General features: G+C 44.8%; 1 protein-coding gene, 1 long non-coding RNA gene and 2 pseudogenes across 2 annotated transcripts in view; 3 read left to right on the top strand and 1 right to left on the bottom strand.

Moving 5' to 3' along the window:
* Nucleotides 1-8,069: 8,069 nt before the first annotated feature.
* LOC136510235 (G-type lectin S-receptor-like serine/threonine-protein kinase At2g19130) lies at nt 8,070-11,820 on the bottom strand (annotated as a pseudogene).
* An 825-nt stretch (nt 11,821-12,645) lies between these two features.
* On the top strand, nt 12,646-13,679 carry LOC136511817 (uncharacterized). Its single transcript, XR_010772862.1, has 3 exons — nt 12,646-12,888; nt 12,999-13,060; nt 13,583-13,679. It is a non-coding gene; the product is annotated as an uncharacterized lncRNA (long non-coding RNA).
* A 2,735-nt stretch (nt 13,680-16,414) lies between these two features.
* On the top strand, nt 16,415-19,294 carry LOC136510234 (uncharacterized; annotated as a pseudogene).
* A 490-nt stretch (nt 19,295-19,784) lies between these two features.
* Nucleotides 19,785-21,402, top strand: part of LOC136512555 (D-glycerate 3-kinase, chloroplastic-like) — a 38,110-nt gene continuing 36,492 nt past the window's right edge. Inside the window, exons 1-2 of the mRNA XM_066506527.1 lie at nt 19,785-20,147; nt 20,269-20,627. Coding sequence (XP_066362624.1) covers nt 19,991-20,147; nt 20,269-20,627 — 516 coding nt within the window. The 5' untranslated portion in view covers nt 19,785-19,990. The remainder of the gene's footprint in view (nt 20,148-20,268; nt 20,628-21,402) is intronic.

The raw sequence follows: 21,402 nt of genomic DNA, 5'->3' as shown, positions 1-21,402 counted from the left end.
TTGGCCCCGACCACGTTGGTTGGGGAAGAACCGTGAGCAGAGGTCCGGCGTATCTCTGGTCGGAAAAGGAGGTCGGAGTCGGACCTCACCTCCACCTTGGCCAGGGCTTCCGGTCGGGGACCGGATCGTTGTCCCGACCTGTCATTATGTATATGGGCCGGCCCGGGAGACGAGCGTTGTTGCTTCACCGTCTGCTAGGCCGAGTTTTTGCAAGAAAGCAGGTCCATTGGGGACCCCGGGTTTATAAACCCGACACATCTCGAGGCCATTTTAGTGCCTGAACAAAAAAGGTTAATCTTAGCCAATACCCCCATCCAAGTAGGTCCTGAGATGCGGCTATACTTCAGGGACTTTCTAGGCTTGTAAACATAAATGATATAGCATAACAAATATGCATTTGAACCTCCTACATCAACTCCTTTGAGATAACTTTCTCGAGTTAGCTGTAAAGGGATAAATAAAAATGATTTCTCACATCCTATGATGCTAACTGAAGATAACCTTGTATTCAGTTACCTGACAATATGAATACCATAAGGAGTGCATCATACCTTTTTGGCAATGGTCCTTGGGCTTTGAGAACACACGAGAGAGGAGTTTGAGACTCTGGGAATTTACAGCTTCCTGATCTCAACTGTGCTTTGAGGATGACTTATCGTAGTTACAGAATTTTGAGGATGACAAGGATATGTGGAGCATGCCGAAATAAATCCATTTATTATTTACTACTAAGTTGTTTTGTGCAGTGCCACACTATAGTTGCAAAATTTGAATAAGCTGGATATACAAGACGCTGCTTGCTTCCAAATTTGAATAGGCAGTTACCTAATAATATGTATATAATGTATTAGTATTGTGGTGTTACTGAATGAAAAAGCATCGAGAACGTGAAAATTCAGCAGTGCAGACTGCGGATCCCTTTTGTCAAAACACTTGGATCTCCTCAGACTCCAATAGAACTGCACGGATGGCAAAGAAAAAAAAAGGTTGGATGCCTCTAATGGATATACGGTAAGTGAATTTATGTAATATAATGTGCCTGTGAGTTTATAAGTTCTTCCCTTGCAAATAAGAATTAGTACAAATAGGTAAAGCGGAGGAACTGAATTTGTTTCTTTGCTGTTTCTTCGTGGATGCCCCTTCTTTCTTATGAGTTGTAATCTAACAAATGCAATGAGGTTTTGCAGCCTGTTCGCTTGCTCGTATAGGATCGTGGATTATAAGCTAAAACAATATTTTTCTCTCACACCAAACCAGCCAGCAGTAAATAATCTACGATCGTTTACGACGAAACGAACATGCTGTTGATCATTCTGTTAAGAAAATGAGATGGCTCTAGAATTCAAGGCAGCCTGAAATTAAATTATTTTTCATCAGGAGCACGTCTTTCTAAGTTGATTACATGTTCATTTTACACAAGCGACAAATTTCATTTAGCTATACATGTGGTGTGCATTAAAAGTTTGAAGTAGGTTGTCAATTGTGACTTGTGACCCCTTACGAGAACAACTCCCTCTATTGACAAAGCTGGAACTGCTAGAGGGATTTCTAAACAAATTCTGTAGATGAAGACTCACCAGATTACATTAGAAAAATAATAAAAAGGATCAAGGGGTGAAAGCAATTTTTTAACAGGTGATAAAGATTCCTTTTTTTCTTTGCATATCTCTCAAACTTTTTGCCATTTTTGGAAAATGTATTGAGTACTAATGTCTATCCTTTCAAAATGTCCCTGAAATGATCAAGATGCCCAAAAGGAGGTGAATTGGGCTAATTCTAAATTTCTTTACAATAATTAAGTCCTAAGGTTAGCCCAATTAACCCTTTGTGTCTAGAAAGTGTTTCTATTGATCTACCGCACAAAAATTTAGCAACCTAAGTTCTGATTCTACTCTAGCATGGTAATTCTATGAATGTAAATGACAAGAATTGAATTGCTCAAAGTAAATACTCATAGTAAAGTGAGAATGAGGAACACGGCGATGTTTTGCCGAGGTATCGGAGAGTCGTTACTCACCACTAGTCCTCGTTGGAGCACCCGCGCAAGGGTGTAGCTCCCCCTTGATCCGCGCAAGGATCAAGTGCTCTCTACGGATTGATTCTTCGACACTCCGTCGCGGTGAATCACCCACAACCGCTCACAATTTGAGTTGGGTCATCCACAAGCTCCGTCGGATGATCACCAAACTCCCAATCACCACCAAACCGTCTAGGTGATGGTGATCACCAAGAGTAACAAGCACGAACTCTCACTTCACCACGACAAGCCTAATGAGAAGGGTGGATGCACACTTTGCTACTCTTGATCTCACTAATGAGGGCTCTCTTTGGGATTCTGAAATCTCAATCACCTCACTAGGGCATTGCTCTTCTTAGCACTCACAAAGGTGTTTCTCAGCTGTTGGAATGAGCAAAAGTACCCCCACACACGAATGAAGTATTTATAACCATGGCTGAAAAATGAACCGTTATGTGCCTCTGCAGGGTGACCGGACGCTCCGGTCATGTTGACCGGACGCTCCGGTCAGTTCTCCCCGAGCTCCAGTGTTTAAGTGTTGACCGGCGTCCGGTCGTGATTTTCCCTCTCTAGAACCTTACTGGAGTCGACCGGACGCTGGGACTCAGCGAGCGTCCAGTCACTTCACCTCTCAGCGTCCGGTCACTTCCAGACGACTTCACCTTGATCAAATGAACTGACCGAACTCTGCGCCAGCGTCCGGTCACACCGAAGCCAGCGTCCGGTCAGCATTTGACCCTCAATTCACTTCCAACTTTCGATTATACGTGAATGAAGTTTGCTCCAATGAATCTAAGGGCTTTTTAGGAGCTACCTAGCGCTAGATTTAGCAGGTGTGCACCACACCTAACCCACTAGACTCACCTAGGTCAAGCTACCCGTCCATACCCCCCTTAATAGTACGGCCAAAGGAAAAACAAAGTCCTAAACTACTCTAAGTGTCTCTTCAACTCCAATCGACACTTAGAACTAGTCTATCCTTAACCTTGTCGTCCATCTTTTGAAAACCGAAACGATTTCCATCGTAGGGGCATGACCACCATGATAGCCCAATAGATCTCCATTACCATGACCTAACTTAATTGCCTCTGCAAAACACACGTTAGCTATAGTAATCACGTATTGTCATTAATCACCGAAACCCAACTAGGAACCTAGATGCTTTCAGTCCCTACAAGAAATACATGCATTGCTTTTTTCTGAAACAGTTTAATGCAAGAATAGCGAGGGATACACAATATATCATACTTGAACAATGTTACCTGCTAACTGCACAATATTTGACCCTTGATGAAAGCTAGAAATGTTAAATGCTATGTAGCTAATGCAGGCAGATGGGAAGTGCAAGAGCAGGACATTAGATTTAGGAAATATTTGAAACAATACAAGGATACAGATGGAATCGACTAATCAAAGGAGCAAACCAGAAGCTTAATGCTGAAGACAACGGACTTTGTTAGATCTTAAAAAAGAAAGGGGCTATGTCTTGCATACAATCAAGAATGCTCATAGGGCAACACTTTTTTCCCATTGTGTGCTGACTTGTAACAATGATTAACATAATATTTAAGGGGCATAAGTGAGCTGAAACACATCCTTACACACGTCATTATGGTTCACAAGAATATGAAAGTCAGAATTACAAAAGAGATGCAAGCAAAAACAGGAAACCTGAGTTTACTATGTATCAATAAAACACAAATAAAAACCATATCCGGAGGCAACTACTCAGTGTCATTGCAGGTAAAAAAAAAAAGCATCAAACATACAGCATGAGTCTTAACAAAAATGTAGCAAAAAAAGATTAAGCACTGTGGTTCGAACCCAGGCCTTTGAGCTAAGTCATGCATGTCCTAACTAGCTAAACCGCAATAGTGTTGTTGTATGTTCTTCGGAACAATTATACTTGTTTCATTTCAAATGCCAAGAGCTATAGGGTAACAGCTCGGCGCCAAGATCTACGGCGCCGAACTTGGTGCCAAGATCTATGGCGCCGAGGCCTTGTCCATGTCAGCGCCAAGTCACCGTCACGTCCGACGCCTCGTCAAGACCTCGGCGCCATTAGGACGTGTTTCCTCGGCGCCAAAAGCCATGTCGCCGAGATCATGGTCCATAAACGAAAATCAAACCAATAGGGGTCTATTTGTGAATATTTTCCAAAAAAAGGCCGAAAAATAAAAAATTCGGATCCAACGGTGAATTGGGTATCACCGGCCCGGCCCAGCCCAGACCAGACCAGCTTAGGCCACTGGTGGGAATTGGACGAATTGGACCAAACAAAGCACGGTTAAGCCAAGAGCAATGGGCCTCCACCAACCGACCGACGGCCTGATGCCCTCCCAGTGTGCTCGCCGCCTTTACTCTTTTGCTGTGTGCTTAAACCTTTGGTGAAGAACTTATCCCAGAGCTTTGTTGCCTCCTTTGCTCTGGTTCCCTCCAAAACCCTGGAAGCAATATTCTGCTGCAAAGATGGCATCAGTGCCATGCCAACCACAATGTTCTGCTCATCTGATTCTGGTATAATCTGCTGATCCTGGACCTGGACAGGCCCATTGTTTATGTTAATAGAGCCTTCAGACAGTTGATTCTCATTCATTTGATTAATAGGTCCCTGTGGCTGCTGTTCATCAATCATCTGAATATCTTCATCAGCATGCTCAGACTGCTCAGGTTGTTCAGGAGAACCCTCATCTTCAGATCCCATCAGTTGGTCTAGTGGGATCTCATCATCAAGATAGTTGATAGGTGAGACTGGTGGCCCTGCATTGATGTTGATGTTGAGATCTGGAGCCTCCAGCTGCATCTCCTCATCAACTATCTGCATGAGTTCTTCCTCAAGAGGGTTCAGGATATAGACCTCTCCCTGTGGTTGCAACAGATGCGGTCAATCTGAAGTCCATTCGCATTTTCTTTAGGCATGACTGGGATAAAGATAACTGGGTGCAAATCTTGATTGATGTCCTGTTCTGGAGGAGGCAGATTAAGATTTAACTGTCCTTGCTGAATGTTTTCAGGCACTTCATTTAGATCCTGAACCATGAATGGACCATCTTGCACGAGCTGTTGTTGGGCCTGAATCTCAGCTGGCCACGGATCCCAGGCATCTTGCTGCTGGATACCATTCTTCTCTTCCTAATCATTGAGCCCAATCACAGGCTGTCCAAGGCCAAAGAAGTCGGAAGGGACTCCCACCTCCATATCCACATCTTCTGGAACCGGATCTTCAACTGGGGGCCCCTGCTGCTGAGGATGATGCTGTAAAAATCTTGCATTGCACTGTCCAGGACTCACCATCAATTGTGTTAGGGTCTGAGTACACAATAAACTGAGGCACCTTTTCGAAATCGGTAACTCTGGCCCGCACAAGCAGTCGACAGCGGAAGCGATCATCAGCCTCCCAGAGAAGAACCCTTACAAACTCTCCGACTACACTGTGAATGTGTCTCTCAGTCCAGTAGTCGTTTGGCAATCCGAACAAGAGCAACCAACATTCATGATTGAACATGGCTCTACGCCAGTTGCGCCCTTCGTTATGCTTGGAGAAAGAGACCGTGACATCTCCAAAGACGTGAGGGCTCTCCGCAACAATGGTTTCCCGATCATAGGCCTTAAATAAAGCGAACCAGAGCTTGCCCCAAATGCGTGGGTTGGATATCAAGAAATGCAGTAGGACGCTCAAATCGCAGAAAGTCTCTGAGGACGGCCCTTACCGCAGCGAACTGCATCTCGTTGGCCGGCAGCGGATTGAAGGTGGTGATAGCAAGGTCCTCGTCCCTTGCCGGCGGCCTCGTCAGAGCAACCGCGCGCACCATGAACACGCGATTGGGGGATGTCTTCATGCTGCATTCCTTCGGGAGCAAAAGGAAGCGGAGGCGTAGAGCGAGGAGGTGGAGGACGGTTTTCAGATAGCACTGTTGCCGCGCTTGGATTAGTACGGCAGGAAGACGAAGAGCCAAGCGTCCAAGAAGCAGGGTCGACAGCCAAATAAGAAGTAGAGTCAGAGATGGGCCATGACCAAGGAATAGTAACGGGCGGCACCGAATTCACACTTGCCCAGGCTAGGCCCAAAGAAATGGATTTGAAAAGCTCCCCAAAGGAATTAAACACCGGCGGCTCAGATGCTGATGAAGGCCTATCAGCGCAAAGCGATTTGAAGAGCCCGGCGTTATTAGGGGCGGCAACTTTGAAGATTGCTGTCTCAGGATGCCAGATTGCTGCCGTTGGTCTATTAGAGGCGCGACAAAGCGCAGCGATATGCCCCCAACCCATGAACGCGCGACATCTGATTGGGCGACGACATTTGACACTGGGATGACCCGCCGTGAGGCAGCGCAGGCAGGCCACAACCAACCGAGGAGAGCCGGCGTGCTGCTGGTTGAGAGGGCTAGAATTAATGTGGGCGACGCGTCCAAAGACCGGACGCCGAGGAAAGAGGAGGCGGTCCCTCATGGTTTTTGAAATTTTTGGCTTTCCAAGGGGTTCACGATTGGCACCACATCAGCAAAAGATTTTCTGGCCGCAGTGCTTCGGGCAGCCGTCCAGGAAACCCGCTCCTCTTCTTGGAACGAACGAAACTCCATCTTCTAGCTCGGGCCGCCACTGCCCCAGAGGTGGAAGAAGAGGGAGAAAAGATCACAGGAGAACGATCGCAAGTTGTGAATAAAGAAACCCACAGACTTGGATGAAACGAAGAATTTGAAGGTACGATCGCTAAGACACGAGACTTTGAAATGGGGGGCAGAGTTGCCAATGGTGGCCTGAAGAATGAGACTAACAGAAACAGGGCAAAGCTTGAACTTGCAACGGCCGAAGGAGACCACAAGCGCAAACGAATCAGGGCCTAAATCCGGCCAAGAGATCGGCCGTTGCAAACTACTCCAAACATCCGATTGAACTTTACGACCCGGATCAAACGAGAGCCCCGGGAGACATCCCCATGGAGGACAAACACAAGAAGAAGGCGAGAGCGGAGCTCCAGAGCTCAAGGGCAGGACTCACCGAAAGCGCTAGGTCCCGGCCAAGGGCCCCATCCTTGGCAAAGGGACGGGCGACGGCCGCCAAACAAGCACTAGGCCATCAACACCGGTAGCCGCTCAGCAAGGGCCCGCCTGCCAGGCATGGACGCCGCCCCCAGGCCCGAACAGCAACAGAGGTCGTCGGCGTCAGGCTCCAGAACCGGCCTGACCAGCAGCAGGATGACGACGAGGGCCGGGCGCGGAGGAGGGGCAGGGCTTAGAAGAGCTTCGTCCGCACTTCCAAACCCACGGACGGAACAACCGCCGGCGAAGACTGAGGAGTGATCGGCGTGGTCAGAAGGACCAACGGCGATGGCTGGGGTGGACGCCGGGGCCGGAGTGGCCACCGGCGGGAGGGAGCGGAGGGCTCAGCGGGAGCACGAGAAGAGGGAAGCACAGGTGCCCACTCGGAGCTTAGTTTCCTCGGAATGAGGTCGCGGCCCTATATATGTCCAGTTTTTCATCTCATCTTCATCCATCCAACATGAAGGTGTTTTTGGATTATTCTTTCCAACATTTTTACGATTTTGTACAGCTAACACTATCTTCCTCTCTTATCTAGCCCCATACATAAACAAAAGTCTGTGCAAGGGTTCGATACACTGCGGTAAAGGATGGAAACATGTGCTATTAGTAAACTATATGTATGTTCAGGCCTAGAGCTACGGCTACCCAAGAGCGTCTCACTAAGCACACGCTTATACGATGCAAGAACATGCATGCTCTACCACTCAAAACTCCAAGAAAACTAGGAACAAGCCACTGTCAACCATTATATTGCACAACGGGAATATAAGGCAATGGGGGTAACAAACAATACATGTCCCCCCATCTCTGTTTCAACCAACTGGACAACTGGTGACAGAGTTTCTCTACAGGTTCACAGAAGTACACTCAACCAAAGAACCTCAAATGAGTATACAGTGAAGGCATTGCTTACGACTGTATGTAGTATATATACACATCATGTGTGTTACGGAGCCCAGAAATAGAAAAATAAATAAATAAAAGGCTCACATTGAACTAAAAAGAGACTCTCAGAAACTGTCCACATCTGTTGAATCCTCCATTCCCACATAGTTTTGCAGTGACCTGGGAACAGGTGGGACATCGACGCCCATGGCACCCTCCAGTATGTGAACAACCTGCCCCATCATCGGCCTGTGATCTTCAGCATCCTGAATGCACCAGCATGCGACTCTACAGGCTCTCTTTAGCTGCTCCTCATCAGCATCGCCCTCCAGCCTACTATCTAACAGACACATGACATCTCCTTCACTCACCTTAACTGCAGCATAGGTTGGAAAGTAAGTGAACATCCCTTCCTTGATTTTCTCCGAATTCCTTCGCCCTGATACGATTTCTAGAAGCATCATTCCATAGCTGTAAACGTCAGCCTTGTGTGTAATTGGTAGCCCTGAGATCTACTCCGGCGCGAGGTACCCGATGGTCCCTCGCATTGTCGTCAGGGCCCTGCTGAAATCTCGACCAAGAAGCTTTGCCATCCCAAAATCTGCGATCTTGGGACAGAGACCTGCGTCAAGAAGTACATTATCTGGCTTCATGTCACAGTGCACAATACAATCCTTGCATCCCTCATGCAGATAAGCCAAGTCGCGTGCAATTCCAAGAGCGATCGAGTACCACTGCTCTCAGCTTAGCTTAGAGGAACTCCTGGAGAATAGGTGGTTACTCAAAGAACCATTTGCCATATATTCATACACCAGGAACCTTCCACTGTCTTTGGCGCAAAACCCAAGTAGACGAATAATATTGGCATGCTGAATCATACCTATGGTCTGCACCTCTGCTCGGAATTGTTTGTCTTCCTGTCTCAGGCATTTTAGCTTCTTGACAGCCACTACAGTGCAGTCTGGCAACACCCCTTTGAAAACGCAGCCAAAGCCTCCTTCTCCAAGTTTCTCGGAGAATGTTTTGGTTGATTTCCTTATTTGTACAAACGAGAATACCATGAGACTTCCATTGCCACCAATTGTTGTAGCCTTGAAAAGCTTTCTTCTGCATCTCAATAAAAGAATCAAACTAACAGCAAATACAGCTATCACACCAATCGCAGATCCAAGAACCAGTCTTCTCCTGAAAGAAAACAGTGGAGCAGTTCTAGAACCTGACTGTTGGTTGGTTGCTATGCGTATGTACATACGGTTGCCGTTTGGACCAGAGTCAAGCACTACTGTATTCCGCAGCTCCCAAAACCATAGTAAGCAACTTGTATTGTAAGCAAAGGCAGTACAGGTACAGTCCCTTAAGCAAGAGGATTGGCACTCACTCATGTTTGCAGCTTCCAACTTCAAAGCATTCTGAGGATATGTATGGATGCCATCTATTGGATGAAATGCTACTTCGACACTCCTGCAGTTTAGAGGGACCTTTCTTGAACAACCAGCAGCAATCCATGCACTGGTCAATGGTGGATCAAAACCAACAGGGCGTACACAAGAGCCTGATGTTGTGCAGAGGCCGTAAGGTCCACAATATGAATCAAAGTTGCATAAGCTATCTGGGGCAGACCATAAAATAGAATCACATTCCCCTTGTTTAAGAAATCTAATAAACCCGGATCTATTTAAGTGTAGGTATGTGTTTGCGTCGTTGAATGTTAGGGCATAGTCTAATTCTTCATGAATGTCCATCCATCCAGGGAAGGTACCAGCAAATGTCAGACCATTAGGATTCTGGTGGATAATAAAACTGTTGGCCCACAGGATCATCGGCTCAGGTGAGTGAACCACTCATCAGTCTTGTCGAGCACCCGCTAGTGTTGCCAAGCACCCACTAGCCGTGCCGACCACGAACAAGCGTTGTCCGTCCCCACACACTATGACTGGAGCTAGAAGAAGAAGGGAGAACAGAGCATGCACACACAATACAAGACACCAGCGTTGGCTGAAGCCCTGTCTGTGAGATGGCAAATCTGAGCTCTCTTTACTGAGTTGCCGTGGTAGTCTATTTATACAATTCTATCTATCTAATCCTAGTACAACACACATGCTGTAACAGTAACTAGATAACATACATGGCTAACTCTGCGTCGGCCACTGCATGTGCCTACAGTGCTGCAGATGAGCCGTGCGGCGCTTGCACTTGCAGCGGCTACAGTATCACAGCAGGGGGCCTTTTCGACGCCGTCTTCCCTTGCTGTGTTCACACAAGGTAGCAGTAGATTATCTAACAAAAAACCTCTCCTTCTACTTGCATCCAGTGACACGGTATATGTAAGTACACTCATGCCAAAAGAATAGGAATTAATAGTAAGCGTAGCATTCTTGCCGGTTATCCTATTGAATCCCAGGTATCCTCCAGGGAGCAGTATAGAAGTTGGGCAATCGAAACTCTGCCAAATCACTTTGGAACTGTTTTCTTTGTCTCTTGCCACAAGATTTCCATTGTCAAGAAGCACTGCAACAGCAGAGATAGAAGCAGTCGTCATGTAGGATGATGAGGACCAAGACAAATAACCACCCGTGATCTGTAGCAATCCTTCCTCTGAGACTGAGAGGTTATATGGTGATGAGAAATAAGTACCAGGACCATAAGTATCCAGATCAGGATGCCAAACTGGAATATGATCAGATCTGCAAGATGATGAGTTAGCAAACCAGATGCCGAAACCACAGAAGTAATCAATATCATCTCCAGGGTTGGTGCAGTCAACACCCAACTTGAAGGCTCCATTTTTGGAGACTAAACTCTGGTTAGCATTCAGGAATTGTCCTGGAAGGAGGGTTTCTGTTGCACATACAAGGCTGATCATCAGGGAGGGAAGTAGTAAAACGAAGGGAGATGGGAGCAAGGACCTCCAATTGCTTGCCTTCTCCATTTCAGGGATACTCGGTCCTTGGGAGGCAGGCAACCGAATGACCAAATCATCGATGCATATATCTGCAAACCAAAGTAAGTCCTCTGCTCATAAGTCAAAGACTCAAGAGTGTGGTCACCTATTTTCTAATGTGGTGGCAGTGAGCCAGTGACATATGTGGATTGTTTCAGACACACACAGCACCAAAAGAAAAAAAAACACTTACGTGAGAATCTGGCATTACCTTATCATGATGGCAGTAGTAAGTCAAAGCTCGGGCGTATATCTCCTACAACTAAAAAGAACAAAGCGTTGACATTTTTTTTTTTTTGCGACATTTGTTTTGGTTCGTCCGTCTGCCCACGACCGTGCGATACCTCGCTTGCTTCGCCACTCTGCCTTCGCCCGTGCGAAAAAAAAATTCTGCCTCATCGCTCGCGTAAGTCACGCCTCCAATCGCTCTCTCCCCCTCGCGAGATCCCTCTCCACCGTGCGGTCGTGCCCCTCGCCGTGCGCATCGGCCACCGCATCGGCGCGAGCGGACGGCCTGGACCAGGCGTGGCGGACGACGTGGCTGAGGCGGAGAAGGTCGCCGGGGACCGCCGGTTTCTCTGGCGCTCGCCGGGGCACGGTGCAGCCAGGACGGATCCGGTCGGCGCTTGATCGGAGACGGCGTAGCTGAGGCGGAAAAGGTCGGCCAGGAAGGGAAGAAGGCCGCCGGCGGCGGCGGCGTTCCTTGCGGTGGTGCGGCGACCAATCAGCACCTGCTCGAAAGCTACCTTCGGCCATGGCTCAGAACGCTCTCCGTATCTGTTGTTGCAGCTGAACTCGACCTTGCGCTCCCCGCGCGGTGGACAGGCCCGATGGCTCGACGAGCTTGCTATGTCCGAGCTGTGCCTCCGCTGCGTTTGGCGGGGTTGCGGGTAGGCGCGGACGTAGAGGTGTCGCTGCTGGGAAGACGGATACATACAGATGCGTCTGCGGCTGCCGATCGCGGATAAGGAGCCGTCGAAAGTCGCGAGTGGCCGCGGCCGCCGCCGGTGATCACGGAGGAGCAGCCGGGGGTCACGTGCGGCCGCGGCTACCGCTGCCGGGACATGCGTGGAGGCGCCTGGGAGGGCAAGCAAGGGTGGCGCGGAGGTACGGAAATGTCCTGTGGCCGTGACAACGGCGCTTCCACGCCATGTGCGAGAACGGGAGGTGCGAGGCCGATACGCAAATCGATCTGGTTCATCATCTACGATTCTTATGTCTCCAGATCTATTTGGTTCTTCATCTTGTGTTATTACAAATCAATTTGGTTCTTCATCTAGGGTTCAGCTATTATGGCTCCAACTTGATGCCCGACACCATTGAGGTGTTTGGAGTACATGTCGAGGGGAGCATCATCGCTGCGCGTTTGCATACGATGGCGACGGCCTTTACTGGTCCTCGCCATGTCCTCTGTTTATCACACATTCCAGTTCTCATGTCGGCTTGCTAAAATATAAAACATGTTCCCAAGTTCTTCTTCAGACTTTATATTCGGATATGCCAGTTCGTTTTTCTGTAATGTATGCAAATGATATCCGTGTTTTGACGGTCCAAGAAAACACAGAGATCAGTTGCAGATCGATTTTGCTAAATTAGGATCTCATAAATAAACTGTGTTAATTTTCAGAGTTGTTTACTTTGCTCATTATGATGTCGCCTTTCGTATTCCAGTGGTGCTTCACTCTTACTATCATGTATTCATATATGCAAATATTCCTATACAATTATACACAGTTATGAGAAAACAGAGCTCTGCAGGTCAGTTGTACTTCGGCTTGGCTAAATTTGGATCCGAATAAATAAATTATGGAATGCATGATATCTGTTAATTTTCATAGTTGTTTGCTTTGTTCATTGCGATGTGGTCTTTTATATTCCAGTGGTGCTTCACTTTTACCATCATGTATTCATACATACAGATATTCCTATACAGTTATACGCTGACAACCTCAAAGTACAGTATGCACAGGTTTGAGGCTCTTGCATATGGTGATTTCTCAAATGTAAGGTGCAATTGGTGGCTTCTTAACCACAGTTATATCACTTGATATACTTCCCTCCTTTATTTCTTTTTTCTTTGTTCTCAAACTAATGTTGTGTGCCTTTCCCTCAGTATGACCCAGAGCTGTTCCGTTGCTTAATAGGCCTCATTTCAGTGACAAACTATATATGCAGGTGAGGTTCATATATAGCTTTTGTTCTCATTCATATCGTACAACATATATCAGTTCCTTGGAGTGATCAGGCAACATAGGACTGCATGCCTGCATCAATATATCATGGTTTCCCAAGTGTTCTGAGTTTATGTTTTTAGAACTTCCATCGCACTCCCTATTTTTTTGTTTGTTATTAAATTTTTAGCCATATTCATTCTGGCAGCCTCAGATATTTAGGCTGCTTCTCATATTGCTTACATCAATTGTCTGATAGTGAGCTTGGCTTTGAGATCGAACCTGAATGTCTCATTTAGTTAGGTATAGGTTACTTGGATGCATCTTACAAAGTTTAATAGATTCATGGTCTATTTTTTTTTGGGTGCAGTTCCATTTTATTTTATTTGTATTTTTGATGCTCCTATAAGAAAACTTACAAGATTCAGTTGCTTTATAGCTGGCTGTTTCCGTCACCTATTATTGTACATGTCAGTCTGTCTACCACAACTCTGAGTGCCTTCCACATTGAACTTCTGATGTGCAGGTATAGGTATATGTGCATTGGATGAATGATTACATTCTATGAACTTGTGATTCACATGTGCTCTATGCTCAGCACACCAATGCTTTTTGTACACTAGGATAGGATAAGACTTATTACAAAGAGATAAAATAAGCAGGTATAGTGAACTCAACTCCAGACCCACTTACCATGGTCCTTAGATTTCAATGTGACATTTTTAGATTATATGCGCCTTCTCTATTTATCATATGGAATATCAGCTGGTTTTGAAATTAACATTTTGCATTTTGGTTTATTCTAATTTCATATCAAAGGTTGTTTTGCATTTCAGTTTATTGTAATTTTACGCCTATCACTTTAATTGGACACCATGTATACTATATGACTCCCATACATTTCTTTCTTTAATTAAACGTTATTTTCTTTTCGCACTTACTTTGAGGTTTAAGGTCCTATCGATCATCTTCCTGGTAGTTTTTGTCATGCAATCTACATGTCGTTGCTCAAAATACAAATTAAGTCCACCTTTACAGTGGTATAGGAAGTTAATCTAAGTGATTTTTTTGTTTCCTTGCAGCCTTGTGATCTGATTTCTTCAACTCAAGATTCCTAAAATTTCATGTTCATTTTCTTCAACTCGGCTTCCAAAACTTGGAGATTTATGACATTCCACAGTAGGTGAATTGTACAATCATGACAGTTGCAGTTTGCCAATGTTACCTACGTTGCCACCGCTACAAATAAATAGATTGTACAATACACTTGATTATATATTTTGTTTTCCTGATATATAAAACAATAAACTTGGCTTCAATGTATAATAGTTACTTAAAAAGGCTCTTGAAATGAGTTACCCTACTGTCTATGGTCACTTTTGCGACTACTGCTTATGATTGGCTAAACGCTTGGCATGTAATTCAAAACATCAGATTTATTGTGCTACCTAAGCTGAATCTCAGCTATTACACATTGATTACAGGTTAATCTTAATTACTGATTGATCGTGCCATTCTCCTTGATTAAATATTATCTGTCATGTGATAGAGGAATCACGACAAAATAGGAAGTAGAAAATTATTGTGCTATCCATATACACATTGCATGTTTGCATGCACCAGCATACATGGCAACGAGCAAAAGAAAAGAGAATTAACACAGAAGGGAAGAGAATTAAGACAAGGAAAGAGAGAGACTGCTATCAATCCTCTGCTATAAATCTTGTGGCCTTGCCATAGCGCCCACCCTCGCCAGCTGAGCTCACCCTCGCTCGCACCGGCCTCCACCCTCGCGCCCTCCCTCACGCACCGACTGTGCTTCACCATAGCGCGTCGCCATCATCGTCGCCTTCCGCCATCGCCTTCGCCGTCTTGCTATGCCCTCGAGGAGGACCGCGGACTGCATAAAAATACTTTCTGCTCATCCAAGCGGTGAACGCATCCAGGTGACCATCACCATCCCCTTTTTCTGCTCTTTATTTACTTTCCTGCGCATCGGCACAAGCAAGGCAACAAGGAAAATGATTATTTTCAATACTTGCTAATTGAAAGAGTGAAAAATACTCAAAACCGAACTGAACTGCTGCTATGCCAAACCGAAATGAACTGCTGCTATATAGCGACACATATATGAGCTGAAACACATGCATATATTTTTAATCGGCAAGAGCAAACAAGGATCAGTACAGAGATTAACTTAAAACTTAACAAGGTATACACATAATACGATGCAATATCTATCAACAAGCAACACCATTAAATATGATATAGAATTTGATGTCAAAATGTAACTGCCATAAGAATAGTTGAGGAAAGCAATGTTCAGAACATAAACAAACATGGTTTCTAGCATAGTATTTTTTGCAAATTTGGTTCATTGCCCAGAATCCTTATAAGGCTGCAGCCTTGACAGTTACCATACAACATAGATAAAACTCTGAATTTTAATGCAGCCTGTACCTCTAGAGTACATCAATATATGTAAATCTGAACTTACATGCCAAAAAAAGTTGAACACAATAATTAGCAGCAAGCTAATGAACGCAGCAGAAAAAAAGAAATATTATAAAACTCACTTGAATCGTCTATGGATGATACTAGCTGCAAGCTATTTAAAGCAGCGCTTTCAGAGAACATCCAAATAACCAATTCTAGTTAGTAACTGAATTTTGGTTTCTCAGTTGCCGGTATGGTTTCTGGGCAGCCTGCTATCTGCCTTCCCCCAAATCAGTTTGTTTCCCATGGCGCAAGAAAGAAATAAAAAATTAGTAGAATGCGCGTGCCCTCCGTGCACGTGGATAAACAAAATATGGATGTTATATAAACACATGCAGAATATGGCTGTTATATAGAAACCTTTAAATTATTACTCTGTATGTTATCCTACTAATTATTGTTCTTTTCTTTTTATTCTTTGGAATGCAGAATCAACGACAAAAGGCCAGGTGCTCAGGGTGTGACTTCAAATACATTCTTTACTGTGTGGTTAGATCATATACTGATTTATGTGATAGACTTTCTTTACTGTGTGGTTATTCATACACTGATTTATGTGATAGACTGATAATGAAGTACATCTTTTAGATCTCGATGGATAGTTTAGATGCAAATGTTTCGAAGGAAAATAGAGGCCCCTTAGATGATATTGTACAAACAAAAAATTCCAGTGAGCCTATGGATAATTCTAGATAGTTGTAAGAAAGTATGAGTACAGAAGTTACCCACGAAGCTCTACCAGTTGACCAGGGCTTTAGCACGACCCATGATGAAAAAGCCCTATCAACTTCTGGGGTAGATCCGACGGGAGAAAAAGGACTTTCGGAAATCATAATCGTACAAAATAAACCCAAAAAAATCTATGTCTTCACTGGTTACTCCAGAAGGTATTGATATTTTCTTTTTGATGGATTAACCTAGAAAAACTACTAACTATTATTGTATACTTTAATTTAATCCTCTTTTTCAGATTATATTTGTACCAATACTGATATAGCCATAATTAAATCTGTCAAAAAAATTCCATCTTCACTTGGGAATGAGGAGCTTGTGCTCATAGATGATGTTCTGGTGTCGAGAAACCATATAGAATATCTTTTTCAGCCATATGAATACTTGTCTGATGAGGTAACAGATGCAAGTCATAATACTCAATCAAACATTGCCAACGTCAATGCTCTTTCTCTCTAATGGCAAAATGTATGCAGGTCATAGATGCTTATATTAAACTGCTGAAGGTTCAGGAGGATTTGAAAAAGAGGCCAGGAGGTACAGTCTATCTTAAAACTGTGTGCTTAGTTGCAATCATGAAGCGGGCTAGAGAGAAGGATGAGACCATTAAAGCCAATTACCCTAACCGTGGCACTTCACAAGGTCCTGGTTTAGTTCAAATTGTGCTAGCTTACTTGAAGCATGATATGGTAGTAATTTTTTTAAACGATCTATTGGTCTTTCATTATCAATTTTTATGCCTGACAAAATGTTTATTATTTGATTTTATAGATGTTCCTTCTGATAAATGTTACAAATACACATTGGTACCTTGCTGTTATAAACGCCGTCAAACATGAGGTTCAGGTGCTAGACTCTTTGGGCGAGATGTTCGGACGTATTGATCTCAATAAAATTATGGGTATTTTCTAACATAGCTATTTGTACACATTTTATATTTTAGAAATGATGATTGATTCGTTCTTCTATGAATAAATAGGGAGCTGGATTGCGGAAATAGATAGATTTCATATTGGAGGAGACAGGTCCGAAAGAGCACAAATAGCTAGATGTTGAGGTTGATACCTGGCCGGTTAGGGAGATTTTTTGCGGGAAATTATTACAAACAGATGGGTACGGTAGAAATAATGACATGTCATATAAGTTGAATTTTATGCATCTTTGCCTTTTCGATCTAATGTGAGCCTGAACCTCTATTAATGTTGTATATAGTTTTTTATGTGGTTTATTCTTAATAAACTTTATGGAGTATTGGACTGGGAACGATTTGTCAGATGAGTTTAATCAGGTAAACTATGCGTCTTACCATAAGTTATGAGTGTGCACTAGCTGTGGGTTTTTAATTAATAATTAATTAGGTTCATACTATCGTGAAGGATGATATGAAAGAATTTAGATTGAAGCTTGCGACGATCTTACTATCGTCAGAGTTAAACAAACGAAAGGGTGCTCCATATCTTGATAGGGATGAAAATATTGGAAGCCCACGCGACTGTGCCTTAATAGATAATCTAAAGATGGCTGATCAAGTGTCCACAAAAAAAGAGAAAATATTACGAGGAGGTCGAATGCTTAGTGGTTCAAACGGGCACCCCTCAACACATACAAACTCAGAACAAATCCCCATAAGTCCATGCCGATCAAGATCCTGATGAGTTTTGAGCATTTGAGGCCATGAAAGACATGTTAATGAACAAGGAAGAGATGACTGAGTTACTGTGTGATTACGTCATGGTAATTCAGGATGAAGCGACATTGAAGTAAGCTACACGCTTATTTTAATTACTTTATTTACTAATAATAGTGTGCTATCTTATATGACGAAAATCATCATCTGTGTCTAATGCTTTGTAGAAAGCCTTGGGTTAAAGGTTTTCATTCTTCCATGATTGCCCTAAGTGTCAAGGACCTACAAGAGTTGTTAATGAACAATCGAGACATCTCTGAGAACTGTTTCAACTTATATGTCCGTTTTCAGACAGCTCAAGAGTATAATACAATAAAAAATACAATAGTATTATGAAGCATCACATGGACATGAGATTCTGTGTAAGCATATTTTTAAAATTCTTATCGTGCTATATTATATTGTCTTATTTGTTGTTCTCCTAATCGTATAAAGTAGGCCAAGTTATACTAATCCTGACTCTCGATATCCTTCTCTTTCAGAAAATATGTGCTTTAACAAAAATGCCAGAATACCATAAAAATACACTAAGAGAGAAATTACTGCTGCGATTGGTGTATGTGAGGATATGGAATATAGCTTAGCACAATGCAGATATTAAAGTCGCTTATTCCTGCTTTTATTACTTGTTTCCTATATACTATTCTAAACGCTACCATGTTTGTAGTTTCTTTTACCATGGCTACACGTTCGAAAGTATATGCTTTATGTTTTTGATCAGAAGGAGAAGATGCTTATCATGATTAATCCTAGACCTATTGAAGACTGGTGTAAAGACACACCAGCGCTGATGTATGTCACGTACACTCTTGGATTTACCTTGCAGTACACGGACACAGTGAATGTATATATTCTTGGATGGAATGAGGATGTCTTCAAATGAAAATTTAGACGAGAAGAAAACATTGTGGAGGACATAGATGGGTAACTAACGTAGAGTCACTATAGCCTGTAATAATAATACCTACGATTTAACTATTTTTATATATCATTGATCGTGAATCTTGCCACAGACACTTAAGTGGATATCTTATTCTACAGTATATGTCTGCGTGTAATAGACCAAAAGCCACACTTATTTATATGGTGAGTATAACACTTTGTTTTAAGTTTTGTGGAAGATTTTTCAAGAGACGCAGTATTACCCATGCAACAAGCACTAATATTGACATATATAATCGAGCTTGTGTACAGGATGGTACGAAGATACGACGAAACTTATTCGTAGATTTATTAGCGCACGAAAGAAATGGATATCGGAGATTTCTTCCTGCCGATATAAAACATTATCTTAGGCGTGTCACAAAAAGGTCTATAAAGTAGAGTTTGTAAGACTGTGACGCCACGCTCTCCGTGACTGTTAATTTCACAAACTTTGCTTTTGTATTTATTAACTGTAACTTTAATATTGATATTTAATTTTATAGTATTATTATCTTATCGTACGATCCGTATATTTTTAGTATAAAAGTTTAGTTGTTCGTAGTAACGTATGGACACACTGCCTAGTTAATAGCAAAAATAACAAGGCGCTTTTGCGGGCGGCGAGGCATTTCGCCGAACACTTTCCGCTCGCTCGTCAGCTTCCCTGGCGCGTCTCGTCTGACTGACTGACGCCGCTGCCAGTAAACCGTACCAACCAGTGAACCATCTCGCCTCGCCTGATTTTTTTTTTTTTTTTTTGGACTCTTTCGCCATCTTCTGTGGCCAGCCGGCATCCATGGAGCCGCCAGCACCAGCAGGCCACGGCGCCCTGTTTGAGCTGACAGCTGACTAGCTGAGCGTGTTGCCTTGCCGTGTCGGGGAGCTGAGCTGAGAGACGCCAAACGGAATGGCGAAAGCGACCGGCCGCGCGGCGGGCAGCAGGAGCTGCATCTAGAGGCTGCCTGCGCCCCGCGCCCAATCCTCTTCGGGCCTAATCCCCTCCGCCTCGTCCCCCTTCAACCCCACGTCTCTCTCGCCGAAGGCTCCGGCCTTGGCCTCGGCCTCGGGAGCTGGTGCTGGTACTGGATCGACAAAATGGCGCCGCTCCACGCCGCGCTGCCGCCGCCCTCCGCCGCCGCCGCTCACCACCACGCGGCAGTCCCGCCTGTCTTCCTCGCCCGCTCGCCGTACCACCCCCGCAGGGCGGCGGCCTCCTGCTCGCTCGCCGCCGCCGTTCCCTCGTCGAGAAAAGGTATTCTTTCTTCTCCTCTCTTCGGCACAGCGATGATGATTACATATATATAGACAAGAAGAAAGGAACTTGGTGTTCTCCTGATTTCTTGCCTCGTCGCGCTGCCCGGCCCGCCGCCCAGCGTTCCTGTCATGCCCGCCGGACCACTGGACCACGGCCGCGCCGCCGCGCGCCATCCCGTCGTCGTCGTCGTCCCCGGCGCTCATCGCGTCCGTGCAGGACCTGTACGACTTCATCTACAGCGGCCCGCTGGTTGACAGGATCGGCTACACCGATGAGAAGATCGCCGAGTCCATCGACCGCTGGCTTCTCGCCGGGGCTCGGTTGGCGCGTCTCTTCCGCCTCAACGAGCTCCAGCTGTCGGAGGCCGAGAAGACCCGGATATACCACTTCTACATCCCCGTCTTCCTCTGGTGCGAGGACCAGGTCATGGAGCACAGAGCCAAGTACAACGACGGTGATGACATCCCACCATTGGTGGTACGCACTCCACCTCCTGTCCTCATCAAAATTTGCTTTTTTTTCATCCCATATCAGTTAGAACTATGCAATCGAGCTCATCAGAGCAGCAACAACGTAGTAACGTAGGCAGCATGAAACGTTGGCCTCAACAAAAAGCTACAGACTAGAGTCCACGTAGAAACAGATGAATCGAGGGCAATGGCAAACGCAGGCAACAACTTCCAGCTTTATGGCGGTCCCACCGCTCTCTCCTTTCTCTGTCTCCCATGCTCTGCTTTTCGGAGGAATTCTTCGCCACAACGCACTCTGGCTGCTGCTGCTGCTTTGCGAAACCACAACGTACATAGTTGTTGGCTGCTGCTGCTGCTTTGCGAAACCACAACGTACATAGTTGTTGGTGAATACACTAACTACCTATAACCAGAGTATAAGAGTACATCAACTACCTACTCCTAAAGTACAAAACTTAGCTTAGCCATCTTCACTCTACATGACTGAAGTAAACCACTACTACCCTACAGCTACAGGAGTTAGTTGGCAGAGCCGATTAAACTCCAACTCCCAACAGGGAGTGGTCGGCCGAGCCGACCATTCTCCAACAATGGAGAAACGGGAGCAGTAGATTATGTCTTGTAATTTTTTTTCCTAATCCTGCTGCTAACCCAATGTCTTGACCTCATCTATGCCAATCATCTTCTTCAGCTTCATGAACCACAGGCGTCCGAGTGACTTGGTGAGGATGTCAGCGAGCTGTCTGCCGGTCTCGACGAACTCGATGACGATCTGTCCTCCA

The sequence above is a fragment of the Miscanthus floridulus genome, chromosome 16 (assembly GCF_019320115.1).
Source record: "Miscanthus floridulus cultivar M001 chromosome 16, ASM1932011v1, whole genome shotgun sequence".
Classification (NCBI taxonomy): Eukaryota; Viridiplantae; Streptophyta; class Magnoliopsida; order Poales; family Poaceae; genus Miscanthus; species Miscanthus floridulus.
Note: the sequence above shows the minus strand (reverse complement) of the source record. Positions and strands in the feature narration are given on the sequence as shown.